The 21,382-nt window shown below is 44.3% G+C and overlaps 1 protein-coding gene across 1 annotated transcript; it reads right to left on the bottom strand.

Annotated features, from left to right (window-relative positions):
- Positions 1-11,630: 11,630 nt before the first annotated feature.
- Positions 11,631-17,490, bottom strand: LOC115951768 (alpha-glucan phosphorylase, H isozyme-like). The gene is made up of 8 exons (XM_031068918.1): positions 17,383-17,490; positions 16,784-16,962; positions 16,522-16,645; positions 16,323-16,451; positions 15,838-16,056; positions 15,409-15,612; positions 15,149-15,307; positions 11,631-11,968 (listed from the first exon to the last, which is right to left on the bottom strand). The coding sequence occupies exons 1-8, from the start codon at positions 17,488-17,490 to the stop codon at positions 11,774-11,776; spliced, it is 1,317 nt and encodes a 438-aa protein (XP_030924778.1). The 3' UTR covers positions 11,631-11,773.
- Between the last annotated feature and the right edge of the window lie 3,892 nt (positions 17,491-21,382).

Raw genomic sequence — 21,382 nt, 5'->3', positions numbered from 1 at the left:
AAGTCCTTCAGCCAGCATTAGCATCAGAAAATGTTACTCTATCTTATTTTGTTATTTCAAAAAGTTACTTTATCAATTATATTATTCTTGTACGGCACCAAGACCTTAGGCCCATACAGACCCCGGGCCCTGCCCCAATTGTACAGTGCGGTGATCCCAGGCCCATACAGGCCCTGGGCCTTGTCCCGTACTGGTTTTGGCCACAGGCCCAGCCGAAAGGTCCAGTCGTCCTACGCCATTCCCGGGGATTCATAAATAACAAACAGGTGTAGGGTATTAAGTTCCAAGGTGGGCTCGGTCAAACGTTTCCGGCCATGTACATGAGTCATTCCCGGGAAAATGTGGTATGCACGGGAGACGGTGCTGCCGAGCATTATCGGTCCAGATGGAATCAAGTTCCAAGATCATAAATGCAGCACCGCCCTCTCACCTAAACATCCACTTAAATCAAATGATATTGGACCTTCAATGGCACAAACGGTGGCTGTAATCATGATCTTCCCACTAACCTTGGCTATAAATAGAAGAAAGATGGGAGAAGAATGGGATTTTTTTTTGGGGGAGAAAAGAGTGAAAGAAGGAACATCAAACTGGGCGTTGCTTTGAGTCTCTGCCGAGAACGACCCATAGTAGGAAATCTTCAAGCCCACTACAAATAGATTGTGAGCCCATAATAATCCAAGGCCCATAGGCCTCGTACTTGGTTCTCACAATTGGCGCCCACCGTGGGGCCCTCCTACAAAGCTGTAGTTCGACTGGGACTCAAACGACGAGGATGTCTGAGGAGCGTGCACCAAGCGGCTCCATGGGATCTTCTCGGGGGTCAACATGGAGGGAGAGAAGGCAAAAAAGGCGGGAAGATAGGGAGCACTCAAGAAGGGAGGAAGGGTCCGGACAAGGAGAAGGATCGGCTCAGACACACTGGACGGTTTCGGACGTCTCGGCGCATCGGCGGCATGACGAAAGGGACCGAGAGCTGGAACGGTTACGCAGACTGGTAATGGACCTAGAGCTGGAAGCAAGGGTTCGGCGAGATGAAAGGAATCGCAACTCCCAGCAAAGGAGAAACCAGGGTGAGGCCTCCAGCCGGTCTAATACGCATCGGTCCCGAGACCGGTCGCGCTCCCAAGAGTCGCACCGGCAATCACGGGAACCACGCAATCGACGGAACCGCTCACGGTCGCACGGTTATGATCACCAAGGATCAGAATCACCGGAAGAACGTCTACACCACAATGCCTCCATGGACGCAATGAGCCGGGCTCTACGGATGGCTGCCCGGTCACCGTTTTCCGATGAAATTGAACGGGCCCCTATGCCGAGCAGATTCACACGACCACCATTCAATTCGTATGAGGGAAGGACAGACCCTGTGGAGCATGTTAGCCATTACATCCACATGATGTCTTTGCATGCGCACAACGATGCATTAATGTGTAAGGTTTTTCCCTCTAGTCTCGGTTCCACGGCACTAAGATGGTTCAATGGTTTGCGGAAGGGCTCCATACACAGCTTTGCCGAGCTGATTCAGGAATTCGGCAGCAGGTTCGTGACATGTAGCTGGGTGCAACAGCCGGTTGACGCACTACTTTCCATGAAGATGAGGGTTGGGGAAACCCTTCGGAGTTATGCCAGCCGATACTGGGAACTCTATAACGAGATTGGTGGAGGAAATGAGAAAATTGCGGCAAGCACCTTCAGAATGGGGCTCCCTGAGGATTCTGAATTACGGGAGTCACTGACGAGAAGACCCCCCGAGGACATGAGGCAACTGATGAGACGCATAGAGGAGTACAAACGCCTGGAAGATGACCGGTTGCAAAGCAGGGGGAAAGCTCCGTTAGTGGGGAGATCTCGGCAAAACGTTTTGCCGGCAAAACCGAAACGAGACTTCAGAATGCAGGGACCAGAGGGGCAGATCGACGGGGTCAATGTGGTGTTTAAAGAGCCAGTTCACAAGATCCTGGAACGGATCAAAGACGAGCCATTCTTCAGGTGGCCGAACAAAATGGGGGGCGACCCATCTCGGAGGAACCAAAACTTATACTGCACCTATCACAGAGACAAGGGGCACACGACTGAACAGTGCCGGGTATTAAAAGATCATCTCGGACAGCTAGCAAGGGCCGGGTACTTAAAAGAGTTTGTAACAGATTCCGTTAACCGAGAAACCGGGCAGGGATCCCAACAGAAAAGGAATCCCCTTCCACCACCCCTGGGGGTAATCGAAGTCATCCATGCCGCACCAAGAAGGGCAGCAGCGGCTAAAAGGATACTGACAGTAGCCTGCGCGGAAGGAGAATCATCCAAAAAGAAGAAAAAAGGTGGACGGCCGACCATCTCGTTCGGAGAAGATGATTTCGAGGGGACGGTCCAACCCCACGACGATGCTTTGGTGGTGACAGCCCGGATAGGCGGATTCCTGGTAAAGAGGGTGATGATTGATCAAGGAAGCGGAGCCGACGTCATGTACCCGGATCTCTTTGAAGGGCTAGGGTTAAAGACCCAGGATTTGGCGAAGTATGACACGCCGTTGGTCTCGTTTGATGGGAGGGTTGTAATTCCCGAGGGGCAGATCTCTCTCCCAGTGAACATGGAAGGCAAGACAGTTATAGTTACATTTATAGTGGTCCGATCATTCGCACCATACACCGCAATCCTGGGAAGGCCGTGGATTCACGCAATGGGGGCTGTCCCGTCCACCCTTCACGTAAAAGTGAAATTTCCTACCGAGAATGGAGTTGCCGTGGTAAGGGGGAATCAGCAGGTGGCGAGGCAGTGCCTCGTCGCCGCGGTCCGGTGGGAGAACGAACAGCTCGGTCGAACTGAGGAGAACGAGAAAGAAAATTCATAGCAATTACAGAAACCCCAGGGGGAAGCTGGGGCGGACGTGGCCGAGGAGGTGCTGAAGGTAAGGATTCTCCCAGATGCTGACAAGTATTTCCAGATAGGTACAAGCATGAACGACCGGGAAAGGGTAGATATGTTGCTGTTCTTATTGCAAAACGTGGACGTTTTTGCGTGGAGCCCGTATGAAGTGCCCGGCGTAGATCCCGAGTTCATTGTCCACAGACTCAATGTGGATCCGTTATTCCCCCCCAAAGAAGCAGAAACCGAGAAGAGCGTCGAGGGAACACGTCGAGGCAGTAAACCTGGAGGTACAGCGGCTGAAGGATGCCGGAGCCATAAAGGAGATATTCTTCCCGAAGTGGTTGGCAAACACTGTCGTGGTAAAGAAGAAGAACGGGAAATGGAGAGTTTGTGTGGATTTCACAGACTTGAACAAGGCATGTCCCAAGGACCCATTCCCGCTGCCCAAGATTGACCAGCTAGTAGATGCAACGTACGGGCATCCGAGGATGAGCTTCCTGGATGCCTTCCAGGGCTACCACCAAATTGCCTTGGCGCCCGAAGACCGAGAAAAGACTGCATTTATCTCCCCGAATGCGAATTATCACTACGAGGTCATGCCGTTCGGACTAAAGAACGCCGGGGCTACGTATCAGAGAATGATGACGAGAATGTTCCGAGAAAAAATTGGATGCACGGTTGAAGTTTATATCGATGATATGGTGGTGAAAAGCAGAATTGAGTCGCAGCACACCGAAGATCTCCGGGGAGTGTTTGAGATACTACGTCGGTATAAATTGCGCTTGAATGCCGAAAAGTGCACTTTCGGAGTGGGGGCTGGTAAGTTCCTGGGGTATCTGATCTCTACTCGGGGTATAGAAGCCAACCCCGACCAGATAGAAGCCGTGAACCGCCTCAAACCACCAAGCAATCCCAAAGAGGTGCAAGTGCTCACTGGAATGCTAGCGGCCCTGAACAGATTCATCTCCAAGTCTGCCGACCGTTGCCGGCCCTTTTATCAGCTTCTGAAAAAGTGGAAGGGGTTTCTATGGGACGAGAGCTGCGATGAAGCCTTTCGAGAGCTAAAGGAATATTTGGCAAAGGCGCCGAGGTTGACGGCCCCGGATCCCGGAGAGGATCTGTTTATGTATCTCGCTGTCACCGACCATGCGGTAAGTGCTGTGTTGCTAAGGGACCGGGGAGTGCAGATGCCGGTGTATTACGTGAGCAAAACCTTGGTCGATGCCAAGACAAGGTACCTGCCTCTCGAGAAGTTAGTTTTGGCTCTGGTGCACGCCACGAGAAAGTTGCCACATTACTTCCAGGCACACACAGTGTTCGTCCTCACCGAGTATCCATTGCAGTCACTATTGAAGAGATCAGACTTCACAGGGCGGATTGCCAAGTGGGGGACTCGGTTGGGATCGTTTGACATAAGATACCGGCCTAGAAGCTCGGTGAAGGGACAGGTTCTGGCCGACTTCATCGCAGAGTTTACACCCAAGGATGAAGGCAAAATAATCTGTAGTACGGAGATTCGCCCATGGAGGTTATTTGTGGACGGTGCATCGAATGCTATGGGGGCCGGGGCCGGTATTGTCATTGTCACCCCGGAGGGTATACGACTGGAACACTCCCTCAGACTGGGGTTCAAAGCCTCGAACAACGAAGCCGAATACGAAGCCATGTTGGCCGGATTGAGGGCAGTATTACATCTGGGCGCAAAGGACATAGAGATCTACTCTGATTCTCGACTGGTGGTTTATCAGATCACTGGGGACTTCGAAGCTCGGGACCCCAGAATGAAAGCTTATCTCGGCGCGGCAAAGCAGATTATCAGTCAGTTTGGAACGGTAAAGATATCCCAGGTAGCCCGGTCACAAAACAAGCACGCTGACTCTCTTGCCACGTTAGCCTCATCGGCTACCGAGGATACGCCAAGGCTCATCACGGTAGAACTTGTAAAGGAGCCAAGCATCCTGGTGAAGAATGTTCCCAACCAAGCCGGAGTAGAGATTGCGCAGGTGGCAGTAGCTGGTCCAAGTTGGATGAGCCCGATCATAGACTTCCTTGCCGAGGATAAAGTTCCGGAGAATGAGGCCGAGGCCAACAAGATTCGGCGAATGGCTCCCAGATACTGGCTGTCTTCAGACCGAAAATTGTACCGAAGATCCTTTGCAGGCCCTTACCTCTTATGCCTACATCCAGACAGGGTCAAAGAGCTCCTGACCGAGCTGCATGAGGGAGTGTGCGGCGGGCATGCCGGGGGACGATCTTTGGCACACCGAGCAATGACACAGGGGTTTTGGTGGCCACAGATGCAGAAGGATGCCGCCGAATACGTACGAAGTTGAGAACAATGTCAAAAGCACGCCCCAATGATCCATCAACCTGCAGGACAGCTAAATCCTGTCAGCAGCCCGTGGCCATTTGCACAATGGGGGCTTGACATCCTTGGGCCTTTCCCCCGGGCAACGGGGAACCGCCGTTTTGTATTGGTGGCAGTAGATTACTTCACAAAGTGGGCTGAAGCAGAGGCCTTGGCTAATATCCGGGATTCCGACGTGAAAAAATTTGTATGGAAAAACATAGTTACACGGTTTGGGGTGCCGAATTCGCTGGTATCAGACAATGGGCTGCAGTTCGACAGCAATGCTTTCCGGAGCTTTTGTAGTAAGCTTGGCATCAAAAACAAGTATTCAACCCCGGCATACCCACAAAGCAACGGCCAAGCTGAAGCGGTAAACAAGACTATCTTGAACGGGCTCAAAAGAAGGTTGGACGGAGCAAAGGGAAGATGGGCGGAAGAGCTACCCAGTGTATTATGGGCGTACCGCACGACCCCTAGGAGATCCACGGGTGAAACCCCGTTCTCCCTGACATACGGCTCGGAAGCAGTCATACCAACCGAGGTGAGCTTATGCAGTGCACGGGTCGCCGGGTTTGACCCCGTACAGAACGCCGACCTGATGATGGAGCGTTTGGATTGGCTAGAAGAATGCAGGGAGGCTGCGACCATACGTCTTGCCGAGTATCAACAGAAGCTGGCCCAAAGGTACAACCGAAATGTAAAGAGCAGGGAGTTCATTGCCGGGGAACTAGTATTAAGAAGGGTAGTGGGAAACATGCGGGACTTGACTGCAGGGAAGCTCGCTCAGAGTTGGGAAGGACCATACAGAGTCACAGCTATTGCGGGTGCAGGGGCCTACTACTTGGAAGACCTTGACGAGAGGCCACTCCCTCGACCATGGAACGCCAACAACTTGAAGAAGTTCTACGCATAATCATCGGTGTAAGCCATTATTTGTATCCCATTGAAATTAAGAGCATGATGAATCCTTTTGTATAAGCTATTTTTCATTCCTTAGCCGTACGCCGGAAGAATCACCATCAAATCTCAAAGGACAGAAGCCTGACTCTCGGTTCGATCACTATCGCCGAGCAGGCGGAAACCTACAAATAATAATCTAAGGACAGAAACCTGATCCTCGGCTCGATCACTATCGCCGAGCAGGTGGAAACCTACAGATAAGTCTCTAAGGACAGAAGCCTGACCCTCGGTTCGATCACTGTCGCCGAGCAGGCGGAAACCTACAAATAATAATCTAAGGACAGAAACCTGATCCTCGGCTCGGTCACTATCGCCGAGCAGGTGGAAACCTACAGATAAGTCTCTAAGGACAGAAGCCTGACCCTCGGTTCGATCACTATCGCCGAGCAGGCGGAAACCTACAAATAATAATCTAAGGATAGAAACCTGATCCTCGGCTCGATCACTATCGCCGAGCAGGTGGAAACCTACAAATAATTCTCTAAGTACGAAAACCTGACCCTCGGCTCGATTCCCGGTTCAGCCAAAGCCTAACCCGACCCTTTTTCAAATACTAAGTCAAAAAGCGCTCTCAAAATACACTAAGCGCCGCGTAAATGGTTCTCGGGGGTACTATTACATTAAGCCGCCATAGCACTGGCGTGGTTCAAGCAAAACACGAACAGAGATAATTTCATTCGACAAATTCAAACGGAAAAAGAAAACGGACTTCTAATTAAAGTAGAGCAATTGTTCGGTCACCACATCCCGGTGACATAGGCAAATAAAACCAACAAAATAAAACAAATGTTCGGTCACCGCATCCCGGTGACGTGATCAAGTAAAACTAATAAAATGAAAGTGAGCAAGCAAGATAAAAGCAAAATTAGCGGGGAGGTTGGTTCGGTGGTATCACTTCCTGCTGGCCGGCCAAAGAAAAAGGCGGGGCCTCACCGAGAAGCTCCTGCACAGTCGGGATACTGGTGACTTCCATTTCCTCAGGCTCGGCGTGAGCATCGATTTGCTCAACCAGCTCCCTCATACTGGCTGTCTCTTCCTCGTCAATCGCCACCGGGGTACCCTGAGCAGCAGGGGCGGGGCTCGGGAATGGGATTTGGCCGGGGTCTCTCAGATGCGAATCCTCAGGAACGCCCATTGCCTGAAGGGCGGCAAACCACCCGGCCTCAAAGCCCATATTCCTAGCCCGAGCAACCACCGGCTCTACAGAGTTTTCGGCATCAGCAAAGCCGACATCATACCATTTCTGCTCCGCGGCTGCCAAGCCTGCCCTAAGGTCAGCTATCTCCTCGGCATTGGAGGTGTTAAGGCTGATAGCTTGGGCTAGCTTAAGCTCCGTCTCATTCTGCTGGGTTAGGAGCTCCGCACACCTTTTCTCGGCAAGGGACCGGTTCTTCTCGGCAATTGCTGCCTTTTTCTCAGCAGACTCGGCGGCCTTCAGTTTTTCCTTAGCCGTTTTCACCGCCGCCTCGCGCGCCTCCTTCTCGCGCTCGCTCTCCTCAGCAAGCTCCCTTGCCCGAGCAGCCACAATGTGGGCCATTTGAGCAGCCTAGCAAGGACAAAAGTTAGAAAAAAGACAAAAGGAAACCTGTATGAAGAACTAGATAGACAAAAAAATTACCGCAATGGCGTGCCACTCTAACCGGCGCCCTACGGACTCCTCGGATCCATCCTCGAAAGCATGCACATCCTCCGGAAGTTGGAGAGCTTCGGCCAAAGATTGGGCAATACGGCCGCCCTCGCCTTTATCCCACATCCGAATGCAGGCGGTTGACGGCAATGGTTTGCCGTCCAGAAGGATCTTCGGCTCCCACGCAGGAGCCACTTGGGAGGAGGACGCGCCCCCCGTGCCGGCTTCAGTCGGCGGCTCACGGATAACAATACCACCTGTTGGACGGGGAGGAGTCTGGGCAGCGACCTCGCCCGGGCAAGTGGAAGGTTGATCAGTGACCTTTTGCTTCTTCCGGGCACGTCCGGCCTGCGGTGGGGGTGAAGGCTGCGGCACTTGACCCCGGCCCTCTGGAGGAGGGGGCTGATTGGATTGTCGGGCACCGGGCACAAACCGTTCTACCGACAGCACTTTTCTAGATACCATCTTTCCCTTAGGCCGGGCAGCTCTAGCTAAAAGGGCGGCCGCTTCTATCACTTGTTGTTGGTTCACGGCGGCCGGATTCTCGGGGATTGGCTGCTCTTGCGCTTGGCCTTGCTGCACGGCTTCGTGGGCTAACTCCCTGATGCGCCGGGATGCTTTTTCCGCGGATTCGTCTCTCAAAGGGGCTAGCTCGTCTGCGCAAGTAACCCGCCGGCCAAATTCCCTCGCTTCCCCGGTTGTAAGACTCGGCGGTAAAAAGTTCACGTACCGAACGTCTATATACGACAGCAGGGGGCTGTCAACTATCAGGGCCTGCTTGAACGGCTGCCAAGTAGAATAAACCGGCTCCACACCGAGGATCAAATGCGAAGCCCGGAGTTGCCCGTCCCAATGCACGTATATCTCAGAGCGGAGGACGAAGTTTAAGTCTTTGGCGTGGACGACTCTGAGGTCCTGCACAAACACTTTGCCGTCTGCAAAAGATCAAATGACGCATTAGTCTCTAATCATAAAAATTCTTTTTACCGAGAGGAAGAAAAAGAGAGGCGAAAGAAAGCAGTTATATGAAGGGGATGGAACGAACCCACTTCACGCGGCGTAAGGGGGCAAGGAAACTCCCCGGCAAACCAATTGCCGCTCACCCTAACGAACTCATTGGCGGAATTCCTGTTCGAATCAGGTAGGCATGATATCAGCCGTACCCGTGCATCCCTTGTCTTTAGGTAATAACCGGTGGCTTTGCTCCCACAGAGCCTATACATTTGGTTAATGTCATGGTGGTCTAACTGTAAGTTAAAGGTGTGGTTCAACTTACTGACGCAACTAACTACCCGGTAAAAGTTGGGGGGAAGTTGGTCCGGGCACAGCCCGTAGTAAGTGAGTGTGTTTATTAAGAGGGGATCCACGGGGAACCTGACCCCACCTTCTAGAATGGACATCAAAGGAAAGAAGGCTATACCATGCCCTCGGTGGAGTTCAATATCGCTCTCATGGCAGTAGGCCACATCCACGTCATTGGGAATGTTAAATTTACTCCTAAAGGTGGCCAAAGCAGCCGGGGACTCTAGGAGGTAAGAGTAACCCATCTATAACGCCTAAAAATACGAAAGTAAACTCAAAGAAATGAAAGTTGAAAGGAAAAGGAAGGGGAAGAAAAACTTACTTTGGGTTCTAAGGAGGAAAAGAACACTGGGTAAGCAAGCGCACAGAAATGTGGTCGGCAGAGAAAAAGAGCTCTAAAGATTGGCAGAGGAAAAATGGGATGCTGTTCAGAGGGAGGTTATTTATAGAGGAAAGAAAAGTGAATGGAGGAAGAAGAAGCGTCTGAATCAAGCATTAAATGGGCGCGGTCTACGAGCAGTCCAACGAACGCCAAGCATAACCAATCCGCACGTCGCTTCGGTCCTCGAACCGTCAAGCAATAATGACGACTGCGCCTGGCGCCGCGAAACGGCGCGTCTTTTGAGATGAATATTAAATGAGAAATGACGGTCAGAAGTCCCAGGCTAAAAGACTCCCGAGGTCAAAAGGTCCCATGCTGCTCCTTGATTCTTCTCGATGACCGAGTATGAATCAAGGGGGGGCTATTGTACGGCACCGAGACCTTAGGCCCAAACAGACCCCGGGCCCTGCCCCAATTGTACAGTGCGGTGATCCCAGGCCCATACAGGCCCTGGGCCTTGTCTCGTACTGGCTTTGGCCACAGGCCCAGCCGAAAGGTCCAGTCGTCCTACGCCATTCCCGGGGATTCATAAATAACAAACAGGTGTAGGGTATTAAGTTCCAAGGTGGGCTCGGTCAAACGTTCCCGGTCATGTACATGAGTCATTCCCGGGAAAATGTGGTATGCACGGGAGACGGTGCTGCCGAGCATTATCGGTCCAGATGGAATCAAGTTCCAAGATCATAAATGCAGCACCGCCCTCTCACCTAAACATCCACTTAAATCAAATGATATTGGACCTTCAATGGCACAAACGGTGGCTGTAATCATGATCTTCCCACTAACCTTGGCTATAAATAGAAGAAAGATGGGAGAAGAATGGGATTTTTTTTTGGGGGAGAAAAGAGTGAAAGAAGGAACATCAAACTGGGCGTTGCTTTGAGTCTCTGCCGAGAACGACCCATAGTAGGAAATCTTCAAGCCCACTACAAATAGATTGTGAGCCCATAATAATCCAAGGCCCATAGGCCTCGTACTTGGTTCTCACAATTCTATTTTATAACACACCTAACATCTCAAAATTCTATTTTACCATATTGCACGTTAAAATAATATATGTACATAATAAAATATACTTTTTTTTTTTTTTTTTCAATTTTTCTCCTCCACCTTCCCTCAACCTCTATCACCGTGCCTATACTGCCCAGTCACCACCCCCGCGCCTCTACCATGTCCACCACACCACCACTATCTATTGCCCACCAAAATTCCACCGGAACAAAAACCCATAATAATTAAAAAAAAAAAAAACCCATCGAAAAGGCAGAACCTAGAAGAACCAGCCAACCATACAGTGACCCATGGCGATCTCCACCAAATCCATCATCGTGACCCACGCTGATCTTGCCATGACCTTGTCGAACCCAAACATTGGCGATCTCCGACGACCAACAACCCACTTCAGCCACAACCCAACCACAACCTAAACACCGGACCCAACCATGACCAACAACCCAAACACCGAACCCAACCATGACCCATAACCCACTTCAGCCATACCCATCTCTTCCTTTAAGCACTAGTCACAACAAAAAAAAAAAAAAAAAAAAAAAAAAAAAAAAAAAACCACAACCACCATAGTGACCCACGCCAAAGACCAAAACCACCACAGTGACCCACGCTGTCACCCATGCCAAAAAAAAAAAAAAAAAAAAAAAAAAAAAAAAAAAAAAAAAAAAAAACGCAACCACAAAACCCACCAGATTGTAACCTACTAGAAAAAATGAGCCACTGTGATGTGTGATGTTGATGTTGGGAGGGGGATGGTGTTTGGGTCTGAAGAGAGGAGAGAGCATATAAGAAAGAGAGAAGGAAGAGAGAAGAGAACAGAGAAAATGAGAGAGAGGAGAGAGAAAGTTCGCATCAGGTGAGAATTAAAAAAAAAAAAAATATATATATATATATATATATATATATATATTTACAATATTGCTATAGTGCAATTCTACCTTTAGAATTGCATGTAGTAGTATTGCAAAAAAAATTGCAATACTTGAGTTTAGCATTCCCTGATGCAGAGCATTTTGGGGTTTAAAATGTCAAATTCTTCTTACATTTGGCATTAGCATTCCCCAGTGCTGAAGCTACTCTGAAGCACTAATGCCATTTCTCTAATAGGATAAGATATAAAAATTTGTGTGACAACTTGCCTTTTTTAAGATAAAACCCTTTTTTTTTAAACTAAATTTAAAGAAATTGCAAACTTTGTACCCTTTCCATTCTCTCTTTCCTTGCGCAGCCTAGGGACTTCATCTGCTATTTCACCAAAGAGGAAAAAGTTCTACTCCCCATTTTCCTCCCTGATTTCTACATTAGCCCCATCCAGTGTACCTGTAACGAGGCAACCATTGAGTGCAAATTTCATGTTGCTTGTGCCGCTTGCCTCCATGCCTGCAGTGCTAATATGCTGCGACAGCTCACTTCCTGGAATAAGTATTTCTGCTACAGATACATCGCAATTCGGTACAAAAACTACCTGGAAAATGTTGCCAGTTATGAGCAGATTAGTTTAGAATAGACCTTGATAGCAATGTGTATGTATAAATAAACGCCCATACAACATGCAGAACATAATAAGAAAGATTATAATATTAAATTAAGCGACATATGGCATGCCAAAAATTTTGACAGCAACATAGGTCTTAAAATGTCTGATATTGCTTTACAAGGAATGCTCATTTATAGTTCAATTTTCACGTTAATCGACTTTCGCTGAGTTCTAAAATTCCAATGGAGAAGGTATTTGCTAATTTTCCAAAAGGAAAAAAAAGAAGAAGAAAAAAAAAAAAAAAGGTGAGGACGAAGTGTACTGCATGATGCTTCTATGCCAAGGAGAAAGAATATTAAGGGTTGTGAAAATCTGAGAGGATACTTGCTTGCTCACTCCCAAGTGTAGGAGATCGTAGCAATATAATTCTTGAATTACCGAGGTCGAACCACAAGGAGCAGGGTAAATTCAAAGACAATATAATTAAATAACAATTTGGGTGAAGAAGAAAAATACTTTTGTTTGGTGATTATTAACAAGAATAATAATAAAAACTGATTTAAATCAATAATGTAAATACTAGGGAATCGGGATGTTTCTCTATATCGATATGAAATTCTTTGTGATCTAAGAAAATATCTATTTCATAATTGATTGTTCTTATACAATTAAAAACTTATGATTCGGTTAAACTGAGATAATTCAAAAACGCATGATAATCTCGATTAATAATGCGGTTAGAAAAGTTTTCAAAAAAACCCATTCACTTTAAAACCTGATTTCTATTTGAAACTATTAGAAATTCATCTAAACAATAAGAAAAACATGATTAAACTTATTGAAAGCATGAAAGAACTAATACATCAAAAGAAATCTAATTAAACAATTAAATATGTTGTTGATAAAATCCTAGAAAGAATCACATTGAATATTCATACCGTATAGAAGAAACATAACCTCTAGCCCTAGCAAAGAGTTTAGGCTGCCATTAGAGAAAGAAAAATACAAGGTTTTCTCTACCAAAATTCGTTCTACTCAGCCTCCCTTCAAAACCCTAATGTAAAAAGTGTCCAAAGAAAATAAAACTTTTTTTATTTCAATTTTCGTCCAAGTTTACAGCAATAACTTGTGAGTTAATTTCGGCCTTCAAAAATTGAGAATTTCTAAAAACTCAAAACTGGAAATTTGTAGATATTTAAGTTATGGTTCCAACCCATCTGGCCTTGTGTCAATTAGATTTTTGAGGAGAGAGATACACCCAAAATACTAATCAGTGCTCAAATTAGATTTTTCCTTTCTAGATTCTGCCTCTTTGATTTCTTTCTTTATTTGAAACTTCCAATCATGTAGATGATCCAAACACTCCAGCTGCACCTCCTTTGACATTTAAGCATGGTCTTTTAGCTCCACTTTAATTCTAGTTTGGCCTCCATTCTCTCACAAATTCCTGTAAACTCATCTTTCTCACATGATTTCCTGAAAGTAAAAAATTACACACAATGAATAGCATCTTATTCAAGAAATTATGTAAAAATAAATAATAGGGACTAATGCAAATCATGACTTAATTATACAAATTAAGCATAGTAATAAGGAGATAACGTCCACATAAATATATAACAAGTATACATTTTAAGGCGTTATCAATACTACACTTATTCATATTTTGTAGATCCTGTACTCTACTTTCCAAATAAACCATTTGATCAAAAACATTCACAAGTATAAGTGCTTGTGGGGTGTAGTGGGTAAAGACCGGGTTCAAATCTCAAAGAGGGAGCTTCACACACATATACTTTTTATTTTTTATTTTTTTGATAAGCTGCAATTCTATTAAATTAAGATGGAAAAGCAGGACAATCTGCATTACAAGCTAATTATAGGGGAGGGGGCAGATTGTCATAACTGAAACAAAAAGAACAAGAAGAAGATAAAGCTAGCTTAGCAGCAATATGTGCTGGAACGTTACAAAGTCTCTTAACCCAAACAAAGGAACAACTAGGAAAGGATGGTGCGAGATTATGGATATTAACAATGGAAGTGCTGATGGTCCAGTCTAGAGCGATGGCATTGGATAAGGCGTCAAAGCAGCATCTAGCATCACCTTCAACTATGATGTGGGTCCATGCTTCATCCTTAGCTAAATGGACAGCCCAGAGAATGGCTGTAGCTTCTGCTTGTATAGGTGAGCACAGATTGATGATTTTTGCCCGTACTTTGATGGCAATACCTTCATGATTGCGAGCTACAACTGCTATGGATGCTTTTGTGTTGGATATGGCAGCGTCAGCATTGAGTTTTAGGCAGTCAACCGGGGGGGGGGGGGGGGGATTCAACTAGAGAGATGACTTGGAGCTTTGGCGAGGGAGACAGGGGCAGCAAGTCTAGCGAATTCTGCTCTTCTAAAGTGAATTTGTTTTACGGTAGCTAGAATGTCTGCTGGCCCACCATGGAAGAGCACATGATTTCGAAGGTTCTAAATGCAGTCCATAGTGATGATCATATTTAGAGAGACAATCCATGATTCGCTATTTGGGCATTGATGTTCCGGGGGGTTAATTACAAGTTTGATGATGTCTTCAGTAGAGTGGATGATGGCTTCCTCAGCTTTGAAGCCCCAGCAAGCCGAATGCCAGATAGCTCTGGCAACCGGGCATTTGAAGAAGATGTGTAGGGCTGTTTTAATATCAGACCCATAAAGCACACAAGAAGAGTCGGTAATGTTTAGCCTTTTCATCAAATTTTTACACTTTGATTAAGTTAGAGTAGAATTTCTATTTTGTATTAAAAAAAAAAAACACCCTATGCCTTGCATTGATATCAATGATCATCTTGACTGAATAAGAAGCATCATAAGCATACCTTTAAGCAGGTTCATAACAAATCTCACTCTCTCTCTCTCTCTCTCTCACACACACACACACACAAATGGAAACAAGAAAAAAAAAGAAAAAAGCATGGCAGACCATCCCCTTCCAAAACATCTAAGCAGTAAATTCTCTTTCTGGAGCCATAGAAATGCTTATACATAGCAATCCCATCAACAGAAGGATCAAACACTTTTGCCTAGACAATGCTAGGAACGAGTATAATCTGTATATTTTAACCATCCTTGTCAACAGTGCGGGAATGAAGATTTATATGAAAATCAAATTTAAATAAAATTACCTTCAAGTAGCTATTGACCTCAGGATCATTGGTGACAACAGCACCAACATCATTCACCAGCTTGACTATTCTTTTAGCATTTGTATATGTTACAAATGCCTCTCCACCAATCATGATGGTGCGTGAAGTAGTCTTTTTCCGCTCTTCAGGGCTCATCTCCTATCATATTCAGTTTCAAGAAAGTTCTCAAAGATAGTACAAGAATTATGCTAAATTAAGAATGATAAACATTCTATTTAATCATGAGATGTCTTTTATACCTTTGAGTTCTTGTTTATATAAATTGCTCCCAGAATATTCAGCAACTGTCTCTTATATTCATGGATCCTCTTGACTTGTATGTCAAATAGACTATTTGGGTCAATGCTCACCCCTGTGGCCCGTTCTATGTACTCTGCCAAATGCTGCTTATTAGCCATCTTGGCGGAGGCCCATTCAGCTTGGAGTTCCACATTGTCGGCAAACTATTGGAGAAAGCATTAGTAATGAATGTGAAATTTTTGTGATTGGTAAATAGCACCTGCACCAAGGGTTCTTGAACCCAGGACCTCACTCTCTATTGCATTATTGTGGGAGTGGGTAGTGCCATTTGTGCTAGAGCTCATTGGTTATGAAATTTTTACAATACACGAAGCAGGAAGAAAATAAAAATATTTCAAACATTTCTAAAATATATATTTTAAACATACCTGTCGAAGACCTGTGAGGAGGTCAAGGTTGGTAATCCATTCTTCAGTTTTTAACCATTTGGTTATTATGCTACTGAGCTCAGGACTGCAGAATCGAAGACATCGGTGAGGAGTAATGCCATTAGATTTATTTTGGAACTTTGTTGGCCATAGAGAAACATTGTCTGCAAATAACTCAGACTTCAAGATCTCACTACGTAACTGGGCCACACCATTTACCTACAGAGAGATAGACAACAAAAGGTTACTAAGATTCAAATAAATTCAATGCTTAAATAAATAGAAGCAGATGGGGTCTCCACAAAAAAAAAGGGAAAGAAATAGAGAAAATAAAATCAAAAGATAAAGCATCTGAGTAACATTAACCAATAAAAAATATCTCCAAATGTGATCAATACCAACAGTTCTGTAGAAAACTAAAAGAATGCCAAGTAAGCTACATGAGATGCTCTCTATGCAGATTTTCCAAAGAATAGACCTCTTACCGTATGTACAGACACCACACATAAATTTGCCATCCGCACAACTGGCTTTTGGGGATTGTTATCCAAAATGCGCATGCTAGGAAGCTTACTTTCAAGGTCAGGTCGTGCCTTATGTATCCTTGCAATGAACTGCATGACGCATACAATTTCATACTAAAAACTCAAATACTTATACAGTAGAAATGGGTAAGGAATATACTCTCTTGTCTATTTCTTCTATAATCTCCATATGGCGAGGGAGAAGCTTCCACATCACAGCTTGTGACCATTTCTCAAGTGCATCAGGAAGCACTGTGTGATTAGTGTAGGCAACTGTCCTGGTTCAATCATTAACGTATGAATTGAGCTACTAAAAACTGCACAGCTAAAACATGCCGAAAGACCAATAAAGCAAGAATGTTCTGCTGCAACACCCTCAGTGAAAATGCTCTAACAAACATAAAACACAATGCACCTTCTTTGTGATATCCCAAGCTTCATCCCATCCAAGCCCCTCCTCATCCATTAGTAATCGCATCAGCTTTGGGATTGCAAGTGTAGGATGAGTATCATTCATTTGTACTGCAACCTTGCTAGGAAACTCAGACCATTGCCATGATCCCTTCCCTAGTTTCCTCTCCTTAGATCTGAATATAATGTCCTGTAATTTGTCCCATGATAAGAGCCAAAGATGGCAAGAATTGCATAATGGAAAAACAACTGTACATGGCTTTTTATCAGTGAATGAAAGGAAAATTATAATGCAAGACAACTGTACATTATTTTAATAGATCCCCTGGAAGCATAATTTCAGTGTGATGACCTCCATTGGTTCTTATATTTAAGAGAGTTAAGGATACTACATTATGCATCCTCATGCACTGACCTTCATAGGATTGGTTTGCAATTTTCCCTTACATTAAATGGTTTTTTTGTGCTTCCAGATTACATCACTGGAAGAAGTATTCTATGATATATGAGAATGTAGTACCATATGAGCATATTCTAAGTGAGAAAGTCATACTGAAAGAAGGAATGAAAAATAAAGGGCAAAAAGAAAAAAGATAAGGAATTAGACAACCTGAAGTGATGCACTACATAGAAAGAATTGTTGTTTCAGCCGTAAGAGCTTACCATTTTCCTTAGCATCCCCAGGATATAGAACTCCACAAATCTGCAAATGCACCATTTTTTTCAGTTTTTTTCAGGAAGAAATGAACACGAATACGTGAACATATGTAATTGTATAAAAGTAAGTTCACCAGAATATTAACTAGTTAGATATCCAGCAATAGGCATAAATTTAATAAATAGAAAAACAAAATTTTTAGCAAGATGAGAAAGTTAATTATGAAATTTATTTTTCATAAACTGAATGGTGCCTATTCTTTGATTCAAGGGGTAGGACCACAAATGCTTGGCAGACTACTCTTTTCATTAAAAAGAATAACCATTAATCAATTCTCCTGATCACTATAGTATGTTTGTGCAATTACCTCTTTCTTGCTTCAAACCAAAAAGAGAATTGATAATGAATGAAGGATGAAGAGCCCAAAGGTGATGAATACATTGTTGGCCTATGTTTGAGACAAATGGTTGAAAATCTATAAGCACATTCTAATGAAAGCCTATGGGTGTAAGTTGAGAGCATTTTTGTAAATGGACCAAGCCCTATGAAACAAGGGCAAGGCTCATGAGAGGGAAGGAAGTGACTTTGTATTTGGGCCTTCATTAAAATGGACATAAAGATTCTCTAAGAACATCTAAATAAAAGAAGCTTCTAATTTGGGACATGGAATTAACAAATGAGACTTTTTTTCAGGCACCATTGCACCACCGAGACTAAGTAAGCACATCCCTACCTCAACTTGGGTTCGACAAAGTGATGGAAGGCGTTTGACTAAGGTTGATATCATACCTCAAGAAGAGATGACTACTCCAAGTGATGCTGCACTAGCGGAAAATATATACAAGATGATAGAAGATCAAGGCAAGGTACTTGAAAAGATGGGAACTCGTCTCACTAAGTTGGAAGAAAGTAAGTTCAAGAATCCCCTTGTGGTAGATGTGAATAAGGAAGAGGATAAGGAAGAGTGGGATGAGAAGGATAAGACCGATTATGAGAGGAACAAGCAATTTGAGAAGCTTACCGCCGAAAACTTGGCCATGAAAGAGAAAATGGAGAAGATGCAACTAGCCTTTCGCAAGGCTCAAGGGATTGATGGTTGTCTCTACAACATGGGTGGCCTAGGTTCCAAAACTCCTATTCCATTGCTTCCTAAGTTCAAGATTTCTGATGCAGAAAAGTTTGATGGAACTGGGGATACTAAGCAACATGTTAGGAGATATATAAGCATAGTTGAGATGAAGGGCTTGGATGAGAAGCAAAATTTGCATGCATTTCCTTTCTCATTAACGGGAGATGGATTGAGATGGTACTATAGTTTGTATCCAAGTAAGACCAAGGTATGGAATGAGCTAGTGGAGTTGTTCGTAGACCAATTCATTTTCAACACCATGATTGATGTGGCTTTAAGAGACTTGTATACTACCAAGTAAGGTGTTGGAGAGACTTTTTCCAAATACATGAAAAGGTGGAAGGGGAAGGCTTCCAAGATTGTCAATAGGCCAAATGAGAAAGACCAAATCAACATGATCATCAAGAATTTTCTTCTGGCGTACAATATTAGGCTTCTGTCATTGCCTATTAGTTCTTTTGGAGAATTGTGTGATTGCGGAACTAGGATCGAAAATGCCATTAACAATGTACAATTGGAGAAAGGAGAGAGCAAGCCTTTAGTCAAGAAGAAATATGGGGGAGGATCATCTAATACCAAATCACCCAACCCCGTAAATGTGAGTTCCATCATACCCTAACAACCCTTAGCCTACCAAAACTTCAAAAAGAAAGCCCGCCGAGAATTTTCTAACCTAGGAATGACCCTTGCCCAAGCATATGAAAACTTGACCTCCAAAGGATTTCTCAAGCCTTTAGATCCTATAGCTATGCCTAATCCCTTACATCTTGCTTGGAACCTCAATGAGTATTGTCACTTCTATTAGAAATCTGGTCATAAGACTGACAATTGCTTCTGCCTTAAGCATGAGATACAAAACTTGATAGACAATGGAACTCTCCTAAATCCAAATATCATCACCAAGCCTAACATTAGGAAGAAACTCCTACCTGATTATCACCTAGCTCCTCCGCCCATATCAGAATTGTGTCAAGGTCGAAGGGATTGATTGGGATTGTTCTAAGTTGATAAAAGTTGTGGAGATTAACATGGTTGAAATACAAGGAATTTGGGTTGAAGATGATGAAAAGTTGAAAAGTGCCATAGCTGTTTGGGGAATTGCCCCTAAAGGGATGTCTAAATTGAAGAAAAGAATCCAAGAGGATGATGTGGCCAATGTCAATAGGAGTGGAAAACATTACAAGCTATCCTTTTTGGAGAAAGATCACCCTAGTAGAAACTTGGGAGAGGGGTTGAGGCCCGTTGGCATCAATGGGAATGACCAGAAAGAGGAGGCTAGGGTCTAAGCCCAACTAAAGAAGACTCAAGCACATGTGTTCGTATGAGGTTTGCTAATGGCCTCTTATAAGCACCGAAATGCAGTCTTAGAATATGCCTCAAGAGGTTTTGTCCATCATGGGAGTAGAGGTCCTATCTCACCCATTTTCTTACCTTTTCTGATGAAGAACTTCCTCCCGAAGGAGTTACTCATACTAGGCCTTTACAAATCACCATCAAATGCATGGGTGCTAAGGTTTCAATGGACTCGCTTTGAATGTATGCCCATTTGAAATCGCTCTAAAGGTCATTCTAGACTTGGAGACCATCATCCCTTCTCCTTTGACTGTTAGAGCTTACGACAACACCTCTAAGAAAGTTATGAGAACTTTCAAGGCTCCTTGCAAAATTGATCTTTTGACAACTGTGGAATTTCATGTGATGAATATCACCCCTAGCTACAATCTCCTCTTAGGAAGAGCATGACTTCACCCTATTGGAGCTATCCCCTCCACTTTGTACCAAAAGATGAAGATCCCATGGAAGGAAGGAGTTGTCGTGGTACTTGGGGATAGAGAAATCTTGGCTCCCTTTTGTGTACTTGAAGGTGAGGATAACGAGCTTCAAATGAGTGGCTTTGAGTTAATGAACATGACTGATTATGGGTTGAAGGATGAGAAGTATACTACAAATTTGCTTTGTTATTGTAGACACAAGGTGATCGCAATGATGAAGAAAATGGGGTACATGCCCGATATAGATCTTGGAAAGGAAGGAAAAGGGGTTGCTGAATTACCCGATTTCAAGACTTAATTGACTAGGGAAGGTGTAGGATTCTTTGAAGGTTGTGATAGAATCAAGAAAAATCTTGGTACTTTCAATGAGAACTTTGTAAGGGAAGGAGGAGACTTTCCTTTTTGTGGCTTTCCCGAGCTATGGGTAGGCAAGGATGGAAAGTATATCCTAGTTGGGAGATCTTTTTTGAGGAAAAGCTCACCTTCAAGGAGGAACCTACTGTTGTGAGTGAAGAAGTTCAAAAGGAAGTTGACTGGGTGGACTACATGGATGCTGAAGTAACTAGTAAGTTGTCGCGATGCACGGATAATTTTGTAATATTTTATATAAGACGGTTTTGTATAGTGTTGTATATATATTATAAAGAAAAAGTAAACTAAATTAGAGTAAAGAAACATATACATTTTGAGATATTAAAAATTACTTTAGTAGTTTCACTACATATTTATGGCCTTCTCAAGGTAAGATTAATTTTTTTTTTTTAAAGATCATGAAACCAAAAATAAATGCAAAAAAGTAACGGAATCATGAAAATCAACTAATTTGTGTTGTGTTCACATATTTCATAATGTGAAATGAAAGTATGTCTAACTCTCTCACTGTCTTCCTCCTATCGATGGTGCGACATTAAGACATGGTGTGGGCAAATGTATATGCATTTGTCTTATAGATGATTTAAAATCATGGTAGAATATGGCTTTATATTGCGTACCAAATATTTTCTCTACTTCTATACCCAAAACAAAAACTATCCAATCAAATTACCCAAAC

The sequence above is a fragment of the Quercus lobata genome, chromosome 1, assembly GCF_001633185.2.
Source record: "Quercus lobata isolate SW786 chromosome 1, ValleyOak3.0 Primary Assembly, whole genome shotgun sequence".
Lineage (NCBI taxonomy): Eukaryota > Viridiplantae > Streptophyta > Magnoliopsida > Fagales > Fagaceae > Quercus > Quercus lobata.
Note: the sequence above shows the minus strand (reverse complement) of the source record. Positions and strands in the feature narration are given on the sequence as shown.